Source organism: Syngnathus typhle, linkage group LG1, assembly GCF_033458585.1.
Source record: "Syngnathus typhle isolate RoL2023-S1 ecotype Sweden linkage group LG1, RoL_Styp_1.0, whole genome shotgun sequence".
Classification (NCBI taxonomy): domain Eukaryota; kingdom Metazoa; phylum Chordata; class Actinopteri; order Syngnathiformes; family Syngnathidae; genus Syngnathus; species Syngnathus typhle.
This window is the reverse complement of record NC_083738.1, coordinates 8,773,095-8,797,554: the sequence shown is the minus strand read 5'-3', so window position 1 is coordinate 8,797,554 and position 24,460 is coordinate 8,773,095. Positions and strand designations below refer to the sequence as shown.

Below are 24,460 nucleotides of genomic sequence, written 5' to 3'. Positions count from 1 at the left end.
CGGGGTTTGAAAGGGAAGAAAAGGAACCAAAAAGAGAGAAAGGATGTTAGTTAAAGGAAGGCTATTCACTACGCGAGTGTTTAGCAGGGGCAGGGTTGATGTGAGCAGTTGAGGGAACATGGACATTTGATGATTACTGATTGTGCTATGTAGTTCACATCACCATGCTCCAGTTAAAAATGAACACTTGAGACTATCTAAGGACAAGAGAGACAGAAACAGGTCAAAAAGTAGGCTTGGAGGCAAAGTGTGAGGAGAGTCAGAAAGGGGTGGGGGAGGAAGGAGACTTTAGAAGGAACGAAAAATGGAGATGAAAAATAAGATATGCCATTGATGGCAAACTTTTTTCAAATATGCGGGGTGATTAGATACGACGGAATCCATGACAACGTAAACACATACATGTCCATGTAGATCTGTGTTAAGCAGCATGAGAGCGCAGGTTAATGTGTGGGCTCCATCTGCAGAGGGATGACACACAAGGCTGAGGTCAACTTCATGTCACACACAAATGGGTTGCAATGCTGCGCATTCCCTAATGCAAATCCTAATGTTAAAGCACTGCATTAAACTGTACATTCACCGGCCACAACATTAGGCACATCTGAATTGTTTGTATAGTATCCATGTATATTATTGCAATGAGGTCAAGTTCCACTGCATACTGAACAGTGCTAATTTATATATTAGTACCTCATTCTGTTAAATAGTGTTTGTCATAAAGCTCTTGGACTGCGCTTTCAGGGATCCTCAGATCCGATGGAGTTCTTTTGCTGCAACGCCGACGTGACCCCAAAACTGCACTTAAGTCGCTATAGTCACTAAAACATGCTATACTATATAAACAATCAAAAGAAGACAGAACATTAAGTCATCGATCGTGCCTTGTGCCACGTGAAAATTTATTTATATGCCAGGCAGTTCGTAGCCTTAAAATGTTGTGTGCCGAGACTGTATTAAACCAGCGACCCTCTAAAATTAGATTTGCATCCTAATATTGCACCCACCGTATGTATACAGTTACTCTGTATAAATACACAGTACATAACCAAGTTATTCTAAGAGACTATGGTATGGAATATATTCTTCTGCTTAAATTCCGCAAATTCTAAAAAGCAACGACATTGCTCTGACCTTCAGAAGTGAGTGTTTGCAAATTGCAGTGGCAGAAACGTTTGGAGAAATGCACAAGGATTCTCTCTCTTTCCTGCGTTTCCCCCATCAACGGAAAGGCTTTTAAAAAGTTCCTGTGACACATAAAAGGGTAACTTGAGGTCAGAAGTCTGAGGTTACAGATACAGACAAGCATGTGTTTGGAAACAGGGCAAAGAGGTCACGCATGATACTGTCAGAAATTTGAAATTGCATTTTCCGTCAAGATTGCATGTAGACTACTGAGCCAAAATGCCAACAACAGTAGTAGAAAATAGAAGACTACAGTACCGGTTAATACATTACAGCACATCATTCCAGACATCAGCACAAATTATCTTAAAACATATGTGTGTATATCTGATGAAAAGCTGGTACAGTGGCTAAAAGCTGCCTACAGAAAAAAATGCATACAAAATTACTCGGGCATTCATGTGAAACATATTTCATTAGCTCAAAATGAATGTCAATCCCATCCATTCATCCATTTTCTATATAAACTATCTGCAACAGCATTGCGGGTAAACTGGAGCCTTTCCCTTTTTTGGGCCCTGTACCAATTGAAAAACTGTAAACCAAATGGAGATGAATATATAAATAAATAAATATATATATATATTGTTTGAGCCATTTCAAATAAAAGCATCGGTTTTACAGTTAAAAAAAAAGTCACCGTTAGCAACAGTATTCAAATATTCAGGCAAGCTTCATGGTGCCGGCCTGACGACAGCATGTTGGAACACCAACAGGTCAGCTCCAAAAAAGTGATGCGCTTGCTGGCTGTCAGGTCTATCGGCAAACTTGAGTGAACAAAAAAGCTTAACAAGCACCACGCTAATGCCTTGTGAACAGTGAACGTCACATCCACACGCTTGTGGACAAGCTCTTTCTTACTCTGACACACATGCCGTGTATAGGTGCTGTGTGGATTACCTTAAGGCCCGATCCAGTGACAAGCCAGAGAAGTCAAAGAAACTCAGGTATTCTGACGCCACCAACTGACTAAAGTCATTACTGCAGGAAAGCAGAAGGCAACAATGAATCAATGGCAAATATATCGAAATATCACACAGGCAGAGCACAAAAACGTAGCAATAGTCGGCTTTCAGGCTGGTGAACTTAATCTGACCTTCTCTAAACTTTTTAATGCACTTGTCAAACAGTCTTTTAGTGTGTTTTGCACAGCTTGCTGCTCTCAAGGAGATGAAAGACCAAATTTACAACACGCTCCTTGTGCATCTCCAGGTTCCATTAGAATTCATCCTGCTCTTCATGCTTTGACATCGTGAGAGCAAGACAACACGTAACAAGTGATCAACAGTACCTCACCATTGTGAGTTCAACACAAGAAGCTTAGCGTGTCACAATGTCATCAGCAGATTGCTGGACATGTGCATGAAAACATTTAGAGAAGGTCAAATTAGGTTGTCCTGAAAAGATAAAGTACATTTGAGGTTTTTGTGAGTCGTATTCATGCTTGCATGTGCTCACTTTTTGCCCAGGTGTCTGGCCACATCGCAGCGCTTGAAGCCCTCAAGGTGATAAAGGCGCTTGGCGAGCCTTTTGGCAGCTTCGTAGTCCGCTCGGCAGCCATTGGCGAGGTTGTCGGTGCTACCGTGCTCCAAATGCTCCAGACTGCCCAACTCACACTCGTCTGAGTCAGACAGCACGTCTGTGAGGTTGGCGTCGCTGTTGGGAGGAGCACAAACACATTGATGAACAAAAAGAAACACACAGCCCATGTGTCCAGGTTAATAAAACTCACAAGCCATTTTTTTGCACATTTTACACAATAGATTTATGCCCATCTTTGACAGTTTATCAGGTTGAGGCAGCTCTCATCTGCCTCCATGGCTCGTCGAAAACTTTAGTTTACAATACTTCACTATCTATCCATCCATCCATCCATTTTCTGAACCGCTTAGTCCCCACGGGGGTCGCGGGAGCCTATCCCAACCGTCATCGGGCAGTAGGCGGGGGACACCCTGAACTGGTTGCCAGCCAATCGCAGGGCACACAAAGATACCTAGGGACAATTTGGAGTTTTCAGTCGGCTCTGAGGTAAACGTGGCTCTGACACAAGAAGCACAAAGTGTTCTCTCTAGCCCTTCAAGTTGCCCCCGAGTTAAATAGCCTCAGCTAAGTTGTGTGTGACACTATGTGACATTGAGGCAGAGTTTGGATGTATTAGCCACCCCTATTAGGAGCAGTTATGCAAGTCGACAAAACAGTAGAGGTTTCTGTGAAGTGAAAACTACAAAGTGGCCGTGCGGCTAACTAACTACAGTAGTCACTAGGCTTCACAGCGTCACTTATTCATTCGCTTGGTGTTGTGTCAGCGTGGTGTAGGTCCACATAGCGCAGACACTTTAGGGAAAGTCCACCATTTATTAAATTGTGCATGTTTCAGCCTGCAACACAATTCATGAGATATTTCAGCAAAGACTCATGCCAGACTACAAATGGTGTCACTAGCCACTGTATTAGCCGAAAAAAAATCATGAAAATTGAAACAGTGAAAAACAGTTAACACTGTATCTTCTCACGTGACACAGTCATCACCTCATCCTGTACCACCTTGTCTCGAAGCAAATGTTGGTACTTCGCACAATGATAATCCTATGACACGCTTTAACAGATATCGCATGACAAGTCTTCACAAACGGTTGCATTCTTTGAGGGGCATGAAGAAAACTACCTACATGAATTATACAAAATAGTGTCAATTTGGGTTGAGTAAACACAGCATTTTAAAATGTAGGAGGCATTTCATAACATAACCTCTCATTCCTATTTTCCTCCATCACTCCAAATGGCATTTGTTCATCTCCTCAGGGTGAGCAGCAGTGTGGCATGTCAGCAATTCCGCCAGATCGTTTGTTTTTGCATAATCAGATCAACCCGATTGAATTACCGTCACAAATTCAATACATTACTAGCCATTAGCGTTTAGGATTTGCCAGATACCATGGGTACAGCAAAATCCAAGGACTGTGTGCTACATGAATTTGTAAGGGCTGCCAGCCTCAATTGTGCAGTGATTCAAAACATCCCAAACTGTCATGTGACTAGAGACTAACATTAAAGAAAAAGCCACAAATTCGTAATACAACAACAAACATTTCCATTTTACATGCTGCAGGCTACAGGAGTTGACTAAGCCTTTGCCGTGACCCTATCCAAACGCCCTAACAATTTGCTACACCCAAGGTTATATATTTTTTTCTTGGCTGATTAAATAAGACCTTAATTATTTCCATGATGCCCATGACCTTGACCTATTCAAAAGCATGCTTGGAGCCACTGTCCTTTTACCGAAGTCAAATTCCTTGTTTGGCACGCTCAAACATGGCGAATAAAAACTCTTGAATCTTGAATCTCAACAAAAACAACTCCCAGGTTCACATCAATCCAGCGAGCATAAGTAAGCAAGACATTGATGTTCACTACCCAGTTTGTTATCTGCCAAAATTCCTTTCAAGTGGAGGGTTCTAAGCTCATCCTTAGGGACAGGGTGGGCAGCTGTTATATCCGGTAGTGTGAAACCATTAGAACCGATATGTGTGCAAAGGCAACCAATGGAGTTGGTTAGGGAGGTGTGGGGTGATCTGATTAAGATGCTTCCTGTAGAGCAGGGGTGATGACTGTAGACTCGGAAAATGTTATCATTTAGTCAGATTACGCATTACATATGTCTGCAAATAATGCTACACAAAATGGAAGCAATGTAGACTATAACAAGACAGTATTTTGTTGCATATGCTGTACTTAGTTGCTATACAGTAATCCCTCGTTTATCGCGGGTAATTTGTTCCAAGAACCACCCGCGATAAGTGAAATCCACGAAGTACGGTCGCCAACAAGAAGTACTGGGCAGGCTCACGAGTTAGCGGAAAGATGCTAATTCGCGATCGTGCTAACACGCGACAACGGACTTCTAAAGGAATGTAAACGGACATTTGGAGCGATACTACATGGTCCTAAAGTTTAGTCACATGTTTCCCCAATTTAGAAGTTTTATTTTTACTTTTAAATGTTTTTTTTATTATTTGGAAAGCAAAATCCGCGATGTAGTGAAGCCGCGATAAACGAAACGCGAAGTAGCGAGGGATCACTGTATACCTATTCACTGGAAAGCACCAGTTTGTCTTAAAATGTTTGCGTCAGTGATAGAGATACAGCAGTGCTTCTCAATTATTTTCTGTTACGCCCCCCCTAGCAAGAAGAAAACTATTCGCGCCCCCCCTCCCCACCGTGACTATCCTAACTTGTCTTGTAAGTCGTAAAATGTTGCACTGTCGCAAGCGTGACAGAAGTAACAATGAGAGCGCCACTGCCCCCTGCTGTAGTAAACGCGCAATTACACTTTATTCTAGTACTGCCAAAAAAAAAGCCTGTTCCCCAGGGTCACACGCGCCCCCCCAGGAATAGCACCGCGCCCCCCAAGGGGGGCGCGCCCCACTATTTGAGAAGCACTGAGATACAGTGAGCATGATGGTGCATGCCAGTGACTCACCTAATCTCTTTGGTGGTGCACGAACACCTTAGTTGTCTGCCTCCGAGGTATGTTTGTTTATTTGTGTGTGTGTGTGTGTGTGTGTGTGTGTGTGTGAGCAAGAGTGGGACAGTAAGTGATCGCAGTGAGGGGTAATAAAAAATGTTGAAATTCTGGTATTTCATTGTTTAAGTGTGGTTCACAGTGCATAACAGAGAAAACAGCTGATGGAGGATTGCAAATATGATTTCTTAAAAAAAAAAACATTAAAAAAAACTTTTGCAATGTGTACTGTCTACTGTTGGGGCGGCTTTTTAAGCACTGCAATGTTTGCTCAGATTGATTTCTCGAATTGTTGGCCACAGCACGGGTCAGAGAACGTTCATGAAGATAACCAAAGGGAGAAAAAGAACATATTTTAATAGGCTGAAGAGACTATTTAAGGAACTTCAGATCGGTGCAGGACACAGTAATTATAATATCACGGCATAAATAGTGACATTTCAAGATTTCTTTTTCCTGTTCGATTACCGGACTGCTCACTATTAGCTAAGACGCTAAAATGATTAAAATATGCACAATCAGTTATGTTTATTAAATATTACAGTGATTTCCCTTGCAACGCCGGTTCACTCTTTCCACTTTGCCACGCTGCAAAATCAACAGTAAGAGCTTCCATTGCTCTCGAAATAAAAAGATTCAACTTACAGGATTTCCAGCAAAAAATCGAAGTGAGCATCATATTCCTCCTTCCACATCGTTTCAGATCTGGGAAAGTACTGGTTAAAGGCGCGATGTCGGACCGACACATCATCCGTCTCTCGCTCTAATCTGCATAGGTCCGGTTGGTTATTTTACTCCGAGTTAAGTCCGAATGTTAGTGTAGTGAAGCGGAAGTCCGCTCTCATATAAATCCAGCCTACGAATGATACGTCGGTGTATTATTCCGCCATGCTACCAACGCGCGGAATAGAGTTGGATTTTTTTCCTAGAAGTTTTCTTGCCTGTCTGAAAACTCCACGCCAGAGAGGATGTAGGGGCGGAGCAGAGCACCGCGGAGACTTTTCCTGAGGCAAGGTCTGATCCTTCTGGTTTTGTGTTGCTCCTGCCCAACTTCCTCTGAAGCCGCACATCAGTTCAAGAGACGTGCACATCCTGGATTTAGGACCATGTCGTTTATGAATAGTCCATCAACGCAATGTTATGGTTTGATATGTCCGTCTGTTTGCGCTTTTAATGGGTTTAAATTGTGAAGCCCTTAAAAACGGTGGGGCAAGTGGGCAATGTCACAGTGCAGTGCGCAGAATATTAGATTAGTAATTTTACCGATTCATGACATTTTTTATTACCCCATTTTCTGTCACTGACAACTCACCTGTTCGCTGTTTTCATGCCTAGGATGAAGTCCTGTCTACTGTCTAGTGCACAGGTGTCAAACACAAGGCCCGGGGGCCAGATACGGCCCGCCACATCATTTTATGTGGCCCGTGAAGACAAATTGTGCATCAAATTCGTGTCATTACTAGAATTGCAAATTGTCTTCACTCTTATTAATATATATATTTTTTAAATATTTGACCAGTTTCTACTTGTCTGATTTGAAAACGAGTTATTTGTCAGTTTGTTTTGTAGCTTTTACTGTATATAATATGAGGTGCTCATACATTTATTTGGGTTGACAGTCATAATGGTCCTCTGAAAGATGCGGCCCACGAGTAAATTGTGATCTTCATTTTGTGACTTTCCTGCCATTTTCACATGGATGCAGTACTCTGAGATAACTGAATATTTTGCCAGAATGAATTTATATTAGTTGATTATATATTGTTTGCATTATTAATTGTATTGATTGCACGTGTAAATTGACAATGCGATGGGCATAATAAAATGTAAACAAATTGATCGTTACGAATTCTGTGCTTTTGTGTAACTGACTGTTAATTAACCATGTGGGAAACACATTCTTTGCAACAGGATATGGGAACTTATATTATACTATATGAATATAACATTTGAAATGATTGGTTATTTTTCCACAATCAACAAATGAAATGTTGTAAATGCTGATCTCTAGAACAAACATATTCGTACATGATGAAATGTAAATGTCAAACCACAGCAGCCACAAAATAGGAAAACATCATGACACACTATTGCATGCCTTTCTTCCTCTTTCGGGTTATGTGGAATGAAGGAGAAATAGAGGCTGATGACAGAAAAGCAGCTGGAAGGTCAGGAATATAGCAGAAGATAAGAATAGAGATTCAACAATGATGGATTGTTTAATGGGATTCATACAGAGTAGCAATCTGTTTCATGCGGTGGTTTGCAGATGAATGCTGTGGGCGCACACATCAACACCAGAATGATTTTTTTGAAGCACAACCTTTGATCAGTTTGTAAACAAAGTTCCATGACTCATGGATAACCTTTGTCATTTGCTCAAGTCTTTCACAAACAGCAAGTACAGACAGCACAGATGTGATTTTCTCATGGCAGCTAACATAGGGGATCATTTAGCGGCTTGCTAATGCATGCACCCACGGAAAGGCTCCATTAGTCAAAGCACTCGCTCTTTCCAGTGAATTTATTCGAAACTGCTTTCAACCAGGAAAAGAGCACAGAGCATAACAAAAACAGCAATAACCCCATTTTAATCCACTGCACGCATTGATACTAGTCCCAGAATTCATTGCAATTGGTCTCCCGCCCCTCCTGTTTAGCAGTATAGTCACTCATTAGCATTCACAGCAACACATTTGAAAAAGTATCATATTTATTTCAGATAAAAATAGCGTCGGTCAAAAAGTCCCTCTTATTTCCAAGGTTATCATAATTACCAAAAACTAACTCAATAAAAAAATTTGAATTAAAGAAAAAGCTTTCTGCTAATGGAATACAAGGAAAATGAACTTAAAAATGAAAACTAATTCATTTTTCGTTTAGAAAACAACAAACAAAAACTAACTATGAAAACAGCTTTCGTACTTGTCTTTGTCAATTAATATCATATATGAGGCTTCAGGGTTCATTTTAAGTGTGTTTATTTCAGTATTGCTTCACAGATGATGGAATGTCAAATAGTCATTTGAAAAGTGTAGCTCACAGAATACTTGGTGACCTTTTGTTTCATTATTTTTATCTTGCATTCAACAAAGCCTACTTAAAAAATCTAAAACAAATAGTAAAAATAATCAAACCTAAACTAAAATTGAGCTTTATCATAATTTTTTTTTTTAACAAGCTTGCTCTACAAACTAATTATAACTAAATGTAAAAGAAAAGAGGAAAAATTAAATAAAATCTAACTATAATGTGAAATCTAAAAACTATTATGACCCTGGCTAGTTTGCTAAAGTTTATTATTTTAGCTAGAGGAGAAAAACTGCCTCAACAACAAACTACAGTGGCCTTTTACGGACAAAAGAATAGAGATTCCAAATTACTTTACACCGTCCATTTATTTGTAACCTAATTTTCCTGCCCAGGGTTGCAAGGAGATGCAGACATTCTCATCTGATTTAGAAAATTGTGCACTACAAATTGGCATAAAAACTCAAGAGGCAGACCGCCCTCTCTTTGATTCACACAGTAACTGAATGGAATTTTATAATCCAGGGGTGTCAAACTCATTTTTGTGGCAGGCCGCATCATAGTCATAGTTTCCCTCAGAAGGCCGTTATGACTGTCAACGTCTTCAATATACTACATACAGTATAGGCTACCCAACAAACTGATGAATAACTGCTTTTGAAATCAGAGACTCGTAAAAATTGTTTACATTTTTTACAAAGACGAATGGTAATAAAAATTGCAAGCAATGTCTATATTCTTAAAGTGAAGACTATTTGTAATTTTAGTAATGACACAAAGTTGAGGAAAAATTGTCTTCGCGGGCCGCATAAAATGATGATGGCCGTATCTGGCCCCCGGGCCTTGATTTTGACACATTGCTATAATCCATCCTGTTCACTAATAAATACATCAAGAATAAAAACCTCTTTGGTTGCAATAAATTTTGTTAGAAAGACAAAAACCGAATGCTAAAAGGAAGACATGATTCTCTTATAAATTTTGACTCATCAGAAGTCAGACACAAAGAGAGAAGCATGTGTGGAAGAAGCACAAAAGTCACGCAAACCTGTTATTGTTACAGTGAGACGTTGCAGTCTGTGTGTGAAACACAGACTGCAGCTAAAAATAGACAGGAATAAATCTGTTGATGCTCAAATGATTCAGCGACAGTGTGTGTGAGTCTGTGGGGAGAATGCAGTAAAATTCATGTGCATGTGTGTGAGTGCGTGTACACGCGTTTGTGTGTCTATGTCAGTACCAGAGAACCAAGAGGGGATAATCTGCAGGATGGTTTTGCCACGCTATAGAATCACATTCAAGGTTTTATTCCAGCGGTGTCAGGCGTAAATATGCATATGTGAGTGGGTGAGTGTATGCTTGAAAACACAAAGACTCAGCACATAGAGAAGTTTGAGGTTCCATAATTGTGTCACGATTCACAGTTTTGTTTGCACATGCGCTGCAAATATGTGCCTTCACGTGATTGGCATAGCATACATGTAGGAGATTAGTTCTCAAGGCAGGGCCGCCTCTCTGATATGGAATCAAATGTGTTATCTGCTGTGCATGAGCTTAGATCTGGTCCGACTGAACGCAGGGGGGGGGGGGGTACACACACTCGCAGCATGTTTCCCGCACAGACGCACTGTGAAAGGAGTGCTTGCATGTAAATGTGCAACCACAGATGCTGTACACGTGCAAATGAGTAAACCACATTAACATCTACAGGTGCATAGTCGCTGTTTGTGCAATGGATTTCTGAGCGTAGTGGCTTATTGTCGTGTCTTACTTTTGTCCCAGTGCCTCATGTTAAGCATTTCAATGAGTTGTGTTGTTTTTAAATTACACATCTGTTGGCTACATGTCTCATTCTCATCTCAGTCTGAACAGTTAGTTTACTGGATCAAATTTGAAATGTACACTTTGTATTCCCATGTGTTCAAAAGCTCACTCCAAGTCATGTGCAATTCTTGCCGGTGTTTTATATATGCTCGGGGGCCCTGTTGTCTACTTTACTGCAAGGAGCCTGGTAATAGCAATTCATAAAGGCAAGAACGGAATTGCGGTGCCTGCCAGTACTGCTTTTGCAAAAAAAAAAATCCTTCCTTGTGCTCAATGGTGTTGCATACTCGTGCATACTTTGTACCAATAGCGGTTGTAAGCACTGATCTACATGAAATTGTGTTATTTCCAAACATGCGTGTTATTAAGTCTTTTATGAATGATCTTAATGTACAATAAATATCACATGCTTGCATTTAAATTATATGTTATAATTCAGTGTGTGATCATTGAGGTGCATGCCAATTAAGTCAGTAAATCTCTTGCATGAAATGCTGTAAGATTAATTGCATGTTTTTTTTAATTCTGAATCACTGAGACAATCAGTTTTGACAGTTCTACTATAACATTCTATAGATGGACTTCACCTTAGTAAAGACAACTTATCTTAGTGACCTTCGGTGGGTGCCAGACTATCCAAAGGGGAGGGGGAGGTCGGTACCAAAAAAGAGGACACAAGCGGATACTTTGTAGGGGAAATATTTGCTTTTTCTCACATCTGCTCTACAGATGATGTGAGTCACACAAAAGAAGGATGCCAAAATTTTCATTAGGGTTTTTAAATTCCACAAAAGAAGACTGACTTCAAGAAACATGTTAAAAAGGGTCTTAATTGTCCACCGTCAATAACAGAAAAAAACCCCACTAACTTGTACTATATTAGCTGACACCCTCTTTGATTTGCCAAAAACATTTGTTGAATAGACATCAGTGACTGGTTCATTACAAAATACATACCGTCTTTAAAAGAAAGCTAGCCCACCAGATGTCACCGCTCTAACTTTAATTGATAAAATGTGTAGCGAGGCTGCCTGCACAGAGGGGCTGTAATCTCTCTCTCTCTCTCTCTCTCTCTCTCTCTCTCTCTCTCTCTCTCTCTCTCTCTCTCTCTCTCTCTCTCTCTCTCTCTCTCTCTCTCTCTCTCTCTCTCTCTCTCTCTCTCGCTCTCTCGCTCACACACACACACACACACACACACACACACAGTAAGAGCCTGCTGCTCGCTAGAGGAAAGCTGAAGACGATGATGTCATTGGTATAAACAATAGCTCTTTCAGTTTGGCACTGGTGGTCAGGAAGCAAGCCTGTGCCTAAAGCACAACATCTGTAGATGGTGGGATTGGACCCACACCATTTTATCAAAGCTTACTGAGCTGCGGAAACACCGGGAAAGCCTGGAAAACAAATCCCAGCAGTTAGCAGAGGAGATCATGTCAGAGGTCTGCACATCTATTTGGCATTCCAGTTGATTTGTAACTGTAGAAACGCGAGTGGGGGCAGTGCGAGGGACGAATGTGTCTAGGCAAACCAAACTGCCGTGCTACCATAGTTCAGGTTACATGGCTGTCCTCATATGGTTCCTGTTACCACCGCCCCCATTCAGTAGCGCTCATCTGTGTTAGTTGGCCATGGTTACTACTAAAGTAATCCTTGGGGTGGGTAAAAAGATTTGATACATGCATCCATTGAATCACATGTCACAGACAATATTAGAGGAACATGAGTGTGAAGTGATCAATATTATGCTCTTAGACATTTGCCAGTGTTAAATGCAGTCAGAAGCATTAAAAGCTCATTAAACACTTAAAATTAGCACATTTCACCGTTTGCAAATTTTCCCATTGTGGATTTACAAGATGCAAACATGCCTTTTTAATCTATGCATTGCCTTTCCAAAAAAAAAAAAAAAGATGCCCACAGCTACTACTAATTACGCCCAAGGACAACACGTGTAGACCACAAGTCTGTTCTGAAAATAGGTCACCACTGATGGGATACTGTGACAAAGAAGAATTCAAATAGATAAACAATATTAAGATTTATAACGTTAACATGGTACACATTTGTTCTGTACCAAGAAGAATTCAAATAGATAAAGAACATTAAGATTTATAACCTTAACATGGTACCCGTTTGTTCTATACCAAATATTCTATATTTTGTTGAAACATAAAAAATATTGTGTTGGCACGAATTATTGTTTAAATTTAAATTGGAGTAACAACAAATAACAGACACCAGTTCCTTCAGCTGAATCACCTCTCTGCTGCCCATGCAGCCTCACGCCATCTACTGGTTTAGTAAATGTCATAGCAATGGTCAGGATCTCAAAGACGTTTCTGTTTGCAACTGGACACATGGTGAAAGTCTGGCAAGTGTATCCTAAATATTTGTATTTTAAAATAACACATTTTATCAATTTAGTTTGGTCCAAAAGGAACTTACTAAAAGGAAGCTAAACAAGGAAAGAAAATGAATAATTAGTGTTTCAAAGAAATTGTTTGTCTCAATATTTTTAGTATTTCAACATTTTCTAGTTTGGCACCAAAAATGAATGATCGTTAGAATAATCTTGATTTTACTTATTACCAAAATGATCGTGATTAATATTTTTTATTTATGTTCACCCTTACATCTTGCATTTTTCAGAGAGAGAGAGAAAGAGAGAGAGAGAGAGAGAGAGAGTGAGAGTGAGAGTCTCATATTTAGAAACATGAAAGAGGCTGATTATTAAATAAAAAACACATCTATCACTGTCCGTCAAATGTCATGTTTCATTAGCCTGAAGCGAAATGTGGGTTGCACCGCAGTTCTACCTCCACATAACAGTACATACGACACAAACCAGACTGTCTTCTTACCTGACAGAGTTGTGCATGGCTCCACAAGTTTCCATGGCATCCTGGGAGTCAGTATGGTATCCATTCGGGACGGCCCAGCGTCCAGGCTGACTCAGAACAAACTCTGACCTGCTTCCTGGTATGGTGGTCCTCAGCGGGCTTCCTCTTACTTCTGCCGCAGCTCCAGCTCCACCTCTAGTACCATCCCCTTCCCTGTGTTTTTCGGTTGGAGCATCTGGTCCAGCCTCAGCCCCTTCCTGCTCTTGAACAGTTGCCAGCTCCAGCTCAAGAGGCTCAGGGCCCTGTAGGAGAGCCCTCTGTTGGATGAGTGGTGTCAGCGGCGCTTCAAAGCTGACGCAGCTGTCAGTCTCGTCGGTGAGCGACAGCACGTCTAGAGAGTCCAAACTGCTGTAACAGGTCCCGCCTCTCAGCAAGGCAGACTCCACGATGCGCTCAAATGTGGAGCTGAAGCCATCTCTGTTGTCCACCTGACCTTTCTGTCGCTCTTCTTCCAAGCCTGTCTCCTGTTCGTTCTCCTCTCCCTCTTGCACCTGCTCAACAATCTGCTCAAACACTGAGCTGAAACTGTCCTGGTTTCTTCTCCCACCTCCTTCTTTTGGCACATCCTCCTCCTCCTCCTCCACTTCTGTGTCAGCCTGTTCCACAGTGGTTTCAAAGTCAGAGCTAAAAGTGTCTAAGTGTAGATGAGGCCCACCCTCGCATCCTTCATACTCCCCTTCACCACCTTCATCCTCTTGATTTCCATTTATGCCATTCACTAATCTGCAAAAACAAAAACGTGATTTCAACATAAGGCAAATCAGATTATTAATTTCATCGTCAGGACACGCACATGTAATATTTCAGCTTGAAAAGCGCAAACGGTTCTAATTCCTTTTTTGTTGTTTGCTTTTTTTAATAGAACTATATACTAGGTACAATTTTACGACTAAAAATGTTCAGCATGAACCAGTCAGCCGATAAAAAATTAAGAATGCCAGTACAGTTTTACGAGGTCCAAAACATTTTTTTCAAATCTGCTAACAGTGCTAGGTTTTTATTGACTTTGTTATTTATCCAATTTAATTATATTTCCATAAAGTAGTTTTCAGTTGGGTAGAAATGCATTGCTGCCTATTTACCGTATTTTCCGCACTATAAGGCGTACTTAAAGCGTTTAATTGTCTCCAAAAACAAAGGTGCGTCTTTTAATAAGGTGCGCCTTTTGAGTGGACCAAATTCCAAAATCTGTTGTTGTGTGGCTGCCGCCACAGGGACGTAATATGTAGACCCGATGAACCAATCAGAGGACATTACATTGTACGTAAAATACGTAGGCCGGGGCGGTAAACCAATCAGAGAGCTGTACGTAATACGTAGAGTAGGTACCTCCGCCACTATTGATAAAGAAATACTACCGATTTGTGCAAAAAAAAAAACTGAATTAGGACACTCTAAAATGGCATCGACAAAGAGACATGCTTATGAGGCACGATTCAAGCTTTCTGGAAAATCGGGATCATCGCCGAGGAGTAACGTGATAACGAAGCGGCAATGACGAGAGGGCATGTTTAATGGCGAACTTTGTCTCTGTGTGTGTGTGTGTGTGTGTGTGTGTGTGTGTGTGTGTGTGTGTGTGTGTGTGTGTGTGTGTGTGTGTGTGTGTGTGTGTGTGTGTGTGTGTGTGTGTGTTTGTCATCCCATTTGATGATATTAAAGCTGATAAAAGGGTCGATAAACAGCTTATGTGATGCGCTGTGCGAGTGAATGCTCCGCCAAAAACAGATTCGGTTGTGGCGATTTCAGCGCACTAAGCCTCCCCTGACCCAATCAGTGGAAGTTGAAGGAACTGAGTCATATTTTTCTCCTATGTCATCCATCTTAAAGTTCTTCACATTGAAATAGTTATTTGGGGACAAGGTGAACTGTGTAACTAACCGTCCAGCTTGCTGGGGCTGAGTTGTTTGGTCCTCAGTGTGTGGTTGCATCCCGTCATGATTTCCCCCCTCCTCGTCTCCTCTCATCTCATCTCCAGCATGTGCTACCTCCTCCCTTGTTGAGCTCGTCTCATCATTTCTGCATTCATCCCCGTTTGCCGCATCCCTCTCTTCCTCCTCCCCTCCGTCTGTGGGTTGATTACGGACCTTAGCACTCTCTTTCAAATCTTCTCCTTCCTCTCTCTTTATTTCTGCCCTCCCTTCAGCGTTACCGTGTGCCTCCCTCTGTGTTCCCTCTCCACCTTCACTGATCTCTTCTTCTCTTACCCACTCAGTGTGGCGCTTCACCTCTACGCCAGCCTTGTCTAGCCCTGTCTGGTTCAGAGTCTCTGTAAGCAGATTGTTGATACTTGGGTAGTGCTCAGCTGGGTTCTCTGATGGGGTGGGCCACGGCAAAGCCTGCCCCTCCTGGGTCATGTTGCTCTTTACGTCAGAGTGGAGTTGTCCACTCTGGTCAGGGAGGAGGACCAGAGCGTCAGATTGGAAACTGGGCAGGATGCTCTGAAAGCACAGTGAGAGGAATCTGTTAAAAAAGCCGACGGCACACCTGAGAAATGGTTGGGACTTGGTCATTGATTTTCTTTTCACTGTCAGTTAAAAGCCACACGGAGGGGGTGGTTCCAAGCATTCCTGTTCGGCTGTCACTCGTGATTCCACGCCCCGCTCAGCTAGTGCCACGCCACCCACAGCAGATTCGGGTCAAAAGTGTGAAACTCAAAAAAACAAGATTTGAACCTGATAAGAGAGATGTGAATCTGAAACTATAAAACATGCAACTGAAAAAAAAAGACCTCAAAAAAATAAATGGAAAATTAATAGTTTATTTAAAAAATGTACCAAAGCGAAGCAAAACTATTTTCAACTCGAAAAAACTTTTCATACAATTATTTTTTTATTTTGAATATTTTTTTTTAATTTTTCAAGCTTCAAGCTCAACATGTTAATTTCCAGTTTCAAGTTTTATTTTTTCCAAGTATGAGTTTTGTTATTTCAAGTACAAAACGTTTGACCCCAATCTACCCCTATATTCCCTGTTTTAAGTGTGCTTTGTGAATGGTTTCTTTGCTATTGGTGAAGTCGGTGTTGCTTTCACTTGGCAGCAAAAAACCTCTAGGACTCCTCTTCGATTACTCAAGGGCAATTTTAATGAGCTAATTTGTGTGAATTACAAATGCGTTCCTCTTTCTTTTTGAATGAACAAGTACAAGATACAACACAGATGGATTTGGTCAATCACGTGAAGCCAATTAATGTTACAAATATTAATGCTAAGCAGATTCGATGATCTATGAACTCATTCACTGCCAGCCCATTTAAAACTGATCTTAGACATCTATATCCGTCAATGGCGGTGAATGAATTAACTTTAAATAAATAATATCAAAATCAATGCGTGAACATCTTCTCATCTACCGTTAGACTTGGATGATAAAATGCCAAATCAAATGAAAATAAACTTGGTTTGAGATTACAACTTCTGACAACACGCATTAAATACAATTTGCTCAAATATGATATCATTTGTTGAATATACTATTTTAGAAATGTTCACACATTACAACAGGTTTTTGATGAACGTGGACGTCCTTGTATGGCTCTCTAAATTACTGATCCATTCTTGCATAATTATATTGGGCAACTAATTATTTTATATTTTCACTATGCTTGTTTTGTTATTGTTCTGAAACAAAATACAGTGGAACTCGGCATGTCAACCGCCTCTATACTCAACATACGTTGTTGTTGATGTCGTTTTTTTCTCTTCAATACACTACTAGAGTGGAGTTGAAATAAAAGGGACCTTTCAAATGTTGGTTTCAAAAATGTTTACAAAAATGTAGTGTTGCCTTTTCCCATTTGCAAACTGAACCCATTATATGAAGAAGTGATGAGAAAATTGTGGATAAAAAAAAGTATTATTCATAGTGTAGAATGACACTTTCTGGGCACATTCAGCCAAATGCCGAAAACAGATTTGATTTTTATTTTGAACATAAAGAAGTACAATAGTCTTCAAAATCCAAGCCTGTCGACTGATCTTAGAGGAGCCAAGCCAATGGACCATGTTTTTAAACTACTGAAGAAAAAAGCAGCAAGACTCACAACCTAGTAGCAATGGAAAGTGAATGCAGTAAAGGGTTGATAAAAAAAATCTGCTTGCTATATAAATAATGGACTTGCAAAGCACACAGGAAGTGACCCTTTTTTCAATTCATCTACCTCACGTTGGAAAAATCTGCCTTCTTCCACTATTCTGTCATTTTTATTCTCCAGTCTAAGTCCCAGTGTATATAAAATGCAAAGCTCTCAATATTTGGAGGAGGGACAGCCAACTGGCAACCTATGGGCGTTAATATTTGTTTTTGGATGCCAAACTGCAAATACTATGCACGACTGCAATATTTAAATTGTAATATTACCATTCACCACTATATGGCAAAGCTGATTTAGTTGAGCGGGTCTCCCCTATACGATCCCCTATACGACAACATGAGAAGGCCTAATCATTTTCGGGCGGATTCGGCCAATGTTATGCAGGACAAAAACAGCACCTCGATAATAATAAAAATGCGAGTCAGTTTATTTGTAAAGAGAAAAAAATGCACTTAATGCTCCGGATTAAGCCACCCTGCGCCCCTCACCCTATTCCTCCTTATTTTCTTTCTTTCTTCATAACCCAAACCTATCCTAAGTATTGGTGAATCAGTTTTGGCAGTAAAAAAAGTGGTGCACAAGCAGTTAAAATTTCTCTTGGATGAACATAACGTCATGGAGATTTTCCAATCAGGTTTCAAGAGTCAGCCCTGTTACGAGTTTTTAATTCTGGCAAATGACAACGGAGAATCCGTGTGCCTGATCTTTTAGGATCTAACTGCAGCGTTCGATACGGTTGACCACAGATTGTCCAATCCAATGATGCATTTACAAAGACTGGTTAAACAGTCAGGGACATTGCCATCTGAAAGAAAGGCAGAGCTTAAATAGAACAGCAGAGTAGAACTCAGCAAAGATGTTTTGTTGTCACAAGGTTCAAATGTGTGTGTAATATTGAACAGGTTTAAATGTTTCTTAAATTATTGTGTTACAGCAAAAGACAAACACTGTAGAGCGTTATACTATGCCAATCAAAACAATTTCAAGATAAAATGATTGCATACTGCTGCTGTCACGAAATTATGATGCCCTGGAGAAAATGGCAAAAAAGCAAAAAGAGAGGTTCTCCCCCATGGTAAAGTATGTGTATAAAAATCATGATTCACTCTTGGTAGATTCGACAGGACTGTAGAAGCTTTAGTTGGAGCATGAGGACGCCACCGGTCCACTTAATTTTTCATCCGAATATGAAAAGTAAGATGAAAATTAAGCAGAAGCCAAAAACAGATGCAAATTCACTCGAGGCATGTCTCCCATTTTAGATTTCCTCTGGTTGACGTGACAAAGCTACAATCAAATAGAAATCTTTGGCTTGGAATGAAGAGCTTGACCATAAATGTAGAAATGGAAATGTTATTAAAATACACACTAAAACGCAACTCTTTTGAGCTTTGTGTTATTTCCGCAGGCAGGCTTTGACAGTGTCTCTGCTGCTGTCCTCTAATCCCTCTCACTGTCATGTGATGATCTCAAAGGACGTTCTGAATGATCCCTCAGCAGATTCTTTCTGAATATGAGCTGAGATTGGCTGACACATTTTCTTCACTGGGCCGTAGTAATTGGAAACATAATCTATTTACCAAATGCTGTCAATATATTCCATCTGCAGACACCAATCCCATGGTAGCACACAACATGCCTGCATTTTTATTTGATTACTTCAGTGAGCTGCAACACACACGCACACGCACACACAGACATGCAAATGCACATTTTTGAATGTTGTCAAAACAACTAACAAGCCTAGCCCTCATTAGTGATTGTAATTGAGTCCAAATAGCCTTAAACTAAAATGTAGTCCACAGTGGAGCATTAGTAATTACCAAGCATATGCAAACAAGCACTATTAGCACCCATTTATGCAACTCCATAAGCACACATTTGCACAACACACAGTCAAATGCGAACACGTACCCAAGCAAAACAGTGACAGCGCTCCATAAATGGAAACAGTGAACGGTTATGAAACCAGACATGGAAAGTGGGAATTCTCGCCATGTCTGTCTCCAGTGTTCCATTTCTCCTCCTTTCTCTCCTCTTCATCTGTTCCACATTATGTCTCCTAATATCGCTGTCTAAATCCACTGTCAGGCTCTCATTTTGGAGCTAATTGAGCTAAATGGCTTTTAGAAAAATAGAGCAGTGGTATAATGCTGCATTGTCATCTTCTCTACTGAGAAAAGCAGATGTGCTCTCACACACACCAAAAGGATGCATGGGGAATCTATGTGTGTCCGTGTGTGTTTATATAACAGCTTCGGGATTCTTATTGCAATTCCACTTTTGACAGCAGTATACTGAAGCTCTCAAACCTTATCAAAGTACTTTAATTGCACTTGGACCACCTACCAATCATCTGTGCACATGCACATGAGCAGTCCCACAATTAAAAAAACAGTCTGCTTGACAGCTGATCAAATGTTACTTACGCCTTTCAGTCTTTTATCCTTTAGACACACACACACACATCTACATATTGTGCACATACTGTGGTGTGATGTATTGATCTCATTCTGACACAGTCGTGGTCCACTGGGAAGCTCTCAGATAACCATGATTGGGATCTGTCAGAGATCCCAAAGAGGCTACTAATGCAATCAGACTGGAATTGAACAGACTTACTTATTGCCAATCACATTTAACACAATCCACTTAAAGACTACCATCAAGCCATATGAATATACACCTTTTAATTTCATATTCCATCAATGAAAATGTATGTAAAGAGAGACATCCATGCTTGAGTTTATATAATCTTTAACTGTAGCTTTTCTTATCTCTTTATACATTATAATTCAACATTGCTCTCTTAGAACTGCACCATGAAATATTTGTATTAAATTGCCCCTAAAGGTCAGCTTTTGCAAGTGAGCCATTTTTAGGCCTCTCTTTCATATACATTGCGCAACCATTTTTATGCCTCTCTTTCATATCTTCATATAGTCACCACTGATTGAGTAGTTTTTATTTTAGCATAGTTTTATTTCTTTTATTACTAGTATGACCATGAAGATTTTTTCAAATGGTACTTTAAATCACCAAATGTTTAGGTTGACTAGCATCCTAGAATGTGTGTTTGACCCTGGAGTTTCATCTACTCAGATCTCTTGTTTATACACTTCGACCTCTAAAGTGACCTTCATGTCTGACGCATATACATTTGTGAATAATTGCGTCACTCGTCATCCCAGCCAAATGATTAATGTTATGAGCAGTTATGCATAGCTAAGCGTAACAATGGCAGGCTACGAATACCTCAGAAATGGTGGTATTTCTTACAAAAGTTAGATTTGCTGCAGTTTTTCTTGACAATATGCAAAATCAAGTCATTCAGTTTCATGTATAGCATATGATTTATTCATGTTTCAAAGTCAACGATTTTAACACATCTAATATAATATGCATGAATGCAAACAATGATGAAATGAACAATGACAATAAGATGTGAAGTCTATGCCCAAGGGCCCCCCGCCCCCTTCCTGCTGGCTCCCTCTATCAGCGACACACTAAAATAAATCCCTCACTCGGTTATAAATGACCCACTGACCCTTTTCACCTGCATGCTGCACTGCCGCTACAGCCACGGTCCAAAGCTTTAGTGTCACCTTTTAAAAATGTATTTGTGTGTCATGCATACAGATGGGGGGGAAGAAATAATTTCCTGGTTGTCAGCCCAAGACAGGAAGGCAGGAAACACAAAGTTGGAAGCAATCCAGGGTGTGTTTTTTGCCTGCCTACTATGTCCAGCCAGAATCAAGCCTCCAGTGGAGCGGAACAGTTCCCCAAATCATGTCACTTCCAGCACATCAAGGGCCACCATTTGCTGCTATTTACACATGCAGTACTCTCACCATACATCTAAACACATATAGCTGTGAGAACTGCTTCATCAGCAAATTTTTAACAGCGGGTTGGAATCAATATTATGAGATGCTTATACACCAAATTTAACCATGAATAGATTTAGACAAATAGATGTTTCATCCCATGAGGGAAAGTCAGTGCTTGCTTTGCACAACTGGGGCACAGTCACAGCTTTCCTCTCGAGAATCTCACAGAGATGGAAATATATATTTCATCTAAAATGTGGCATTAAGATTGACAGGGTCGCTCAGGGGTTGAGCCCAAACCCTGAATGATTAATTAATTATGTGTGTCGGTCCTTCTTGTCCATAAAACATACATAATGCATGGTTTTATCGTAATATGGGTTTATTCTAGTCCGCTTAAAACAGGAATGTATCTTTGAGGAAGTTGTAACACACCATGAATTTCAATGTTAGTGTTCCTGTGTAAAACCTAATAAATATACATGGGCAACACTTCAAAAGATCTATTTTTGAAGTGTGTCCATTTTACATCTTTTGCAGTGGTAGTATTAGATCTTCACTTGTGCCAATGAAGTGTGAGACAGTGAGGCCTGACGCAGCTGCTGGAGCGTCTCCATGTCTAACACCTTGACTTTGAGATTAATACGCTGGAGAAGCATTGACTGCACTGTTGTCTCAAAGCTGTGAATTGCAAGGGATCTTAACAAGACATGTAAATGTGTATAATTAAGATAATTGCATCTTTTCTAATGCGGATGATAATTAAGATGCCATTGAATGCCTGCCTCTTCCAAAAATGCCCTGTTTCAATAGAAGAAAAATTCCTGCACCCCCAACACACACACATCCACACAAAATGACTGTGCAGTTAACTATTTAAATCTCGAAGTATCCGATTGTGTCAACCAACTGATTGTGAACATGCATTTGTCCCATGCTTGTTTTTCCCAGAGTCCCCCAGTTTACTTTAAATGACATAAACAAACTAGATAGACAGGGCTCATTGTCTTCTTGAGAGAGAGAGAGAGAGAGAGAGAGAGAGAGAGAGAGAGAGAGAGAGAGAGAGAGAGAGAGAGAGAGAGAGAGAGAGAGAGAGAGAGAGAGAGAGAGAGAGAGAGAGAGAGAGAGAGAGAGAGAGAGAGAGAGAGAGAGAGAGAGAGAGAGAGAGAGAGAGAGATGTCCTCCCAGCCTCCTCGAGCCAGTAACCATGACAACAAGATGGCTGGGAGACTTGTTTCAAGCTCAGTTGAGGCTTGTGCCCTTTCTTTTCCTCCAGAATAGACCTCGGTAACGTTTTGAAAAGCAACGCGTCGTCGGGTTAACCAATCCATACGGAAAAGGAGCAAAACACACACACCTGTCATAAAATCCTGATCGACCTGATCGTTGTGCGTTAGCATGAACACACTGCAGGTCTAGACTTTAAATGTTTCGATCCCAGATTAGCAATAAAAACAGCACGTCAAAGCAGACCGTATATCGTGATGCACAAATAGCCCAAAAAATACGTTATGCCACCCTTACTAAATAACCCTAGTCATCCAAGATGAATATTCCTTCACTCACCGGTAAAACGCGAGTGGAGATGCTCCTCTTCCGCCGTCTGTCTCCGTACAACCGGGGAATAGAGCGAGTAGACGGGTTCGTTGTTTCTACCTCTAAAATGTGTCTCTCTCGCTCTCTGTCTCGGTCTCTCTGTCGCTCTCTCTCTCTCGCTCGCTCTCTCTCTCGCTCTCTCTCTGTCTCTCTCTCTCAGTTCTTGAGGACGGACGGTCCGCGCCTCCGCCTCCACACGATGCCGCACAGAGTCGCCAAGTGGGCGGCTGGGATGTTCCGGAGCACCGTCACTCTCGCGGTGCTGGAGCAGCGCTTCACCGGGGCCAGTGTAGTCTGCAAGGCAGATGAGCACCGGGGCTGTAACCGTAGCTGGAAAGCATTTAAAAACTCTAAATGTGTTATATGTACAGTGCTGGAAGAGGATGCAAGACGCAAATGGATGTCCTCCTCTTCAACTCGTGCTGGCCTATTTATTTCACAGGGTATTGACATCACATGAGTTGTGATTGGAAAGGGTGGGGAGGGGGGTGGAACAGTGACCCGAAAAAAAGCACCGCATGCAGATGATTTACAACCAGCTAAATAGTCCTGTCCAAGGTCTAAAGTATCACAGACGTCAAACCCAGGCGTAAGCATTCATCATGCAAGTTTGGTTTAGTTTAGATAAGACATTGACATCTTGAGAAAACAAGATGAAATAACCCGGTCTTATATATTTTGGGCCAACTGCAAGATAAATAAATCAAGCAATTTAAACCATGGCCATGCACATGCTGTATTTTGGATTATCAGAGGAATACGCTCAAATGTATCTTCTTTGCTTTTTTTCTGACTCCACTATCAATTCTATTAAAGCCCACCGGAATGATAAATACACAATAAACCACCGAAATGCAAACAATCAATCACGCGGCCTATAGCTCTTGAGAAATACTGATTTATGAGAAGTTGTGTTGCTGTCTTGTGGACACCGTGTCTTTGTGAAAGCGTTCCTCAAAGAATGCGCAATTGATTTTTTCCCCCACATGTTAGAGAAAAGAGTGAAATTGTGTTGTCAACAGGCAATTGGTGTCTGCCCTGAACTGTGATGATGTGGCTGCTTTGTGTCTGTCAAATAGAAGAATGTTATTTACCTATGCATTCCCTGTTAGCTGTCTGCACTGTCCTCAACCAGGCTCAACCCTGATACCATTTATTCTCTATAAACCTCCACAGTTAAATTAGGTATGTAAAAAAGAGGCAAATGATTTGTACAGCAACATTTTTACATATTATTATAATAATATATTATTATTATATAACATTTACCGTAATTTTCGGACTATAAATCGCATTTTTTTTCATAGTTTGGGTTGGTACTCAGGAGCGACTTATATACATATATATGGTTTTTTTTTCACTATTTTGGGCATTTTATGGCTGGTGCGACTTATACTCCGGTGCGACTTATAGTCCGAAAATTACGGTATATTTATTATTATTATTATCATTATTATAAAAAAAAAAAAAAAATTTCCC

General features: G+C 40.7%; 1 protein-coding gene across 2 annotated transcripts in view; it reads right to left on the bottom strand.

Moving 5' to 3' along the window:
* psd2 (pleckstrin and Sec7 domain containing 2) overlaps positions 1-23,129 on the bottom strand; it is a 30,026-nt gene extending 6,897 nt beyond the window's left edge. Inside the window, exons 1-7 of one of the 2 annotated variants that reach the window (XM_061282336.1) lie at positions 22,952-23,129; positions 15,343-15,902; positions 13,426-14,187; positions 2,644-2,841; positions 2,086-2,166; positions 1,135-1,247; positions 401-461 (exon numbers count right to left, since the gene is read on the bottom strand). In XM_061282336.1, coding sequence (XP_061138320.1) covers positions 401-461; positions 1,135-1,247; positions 2,086-2,166; positions 2,644-2,841; positions 13,426-14,187; positions 15,343-15,818 — 1,691 coding nt within the window. In that variant the 5' untranslated portion in view covers positions 15,819-15,902; positions 22,952-23,129. Of the gene's footprint in view, positions 1-400; positions 462-1,134; positions 1,248-2,085; positions 2,167-2,643; positions 2,842-6,355; positions 6,734-13,425; positions 14,188-15,342; positions 15,903-22,951 lie in introns of those variants that run through there. The other variant, XM_061282345.1, reaches the window with a different exon arrangement.
* Between the last annotated feature and the right edge of the window lie 1,331 nt (positions 23,130-24,460).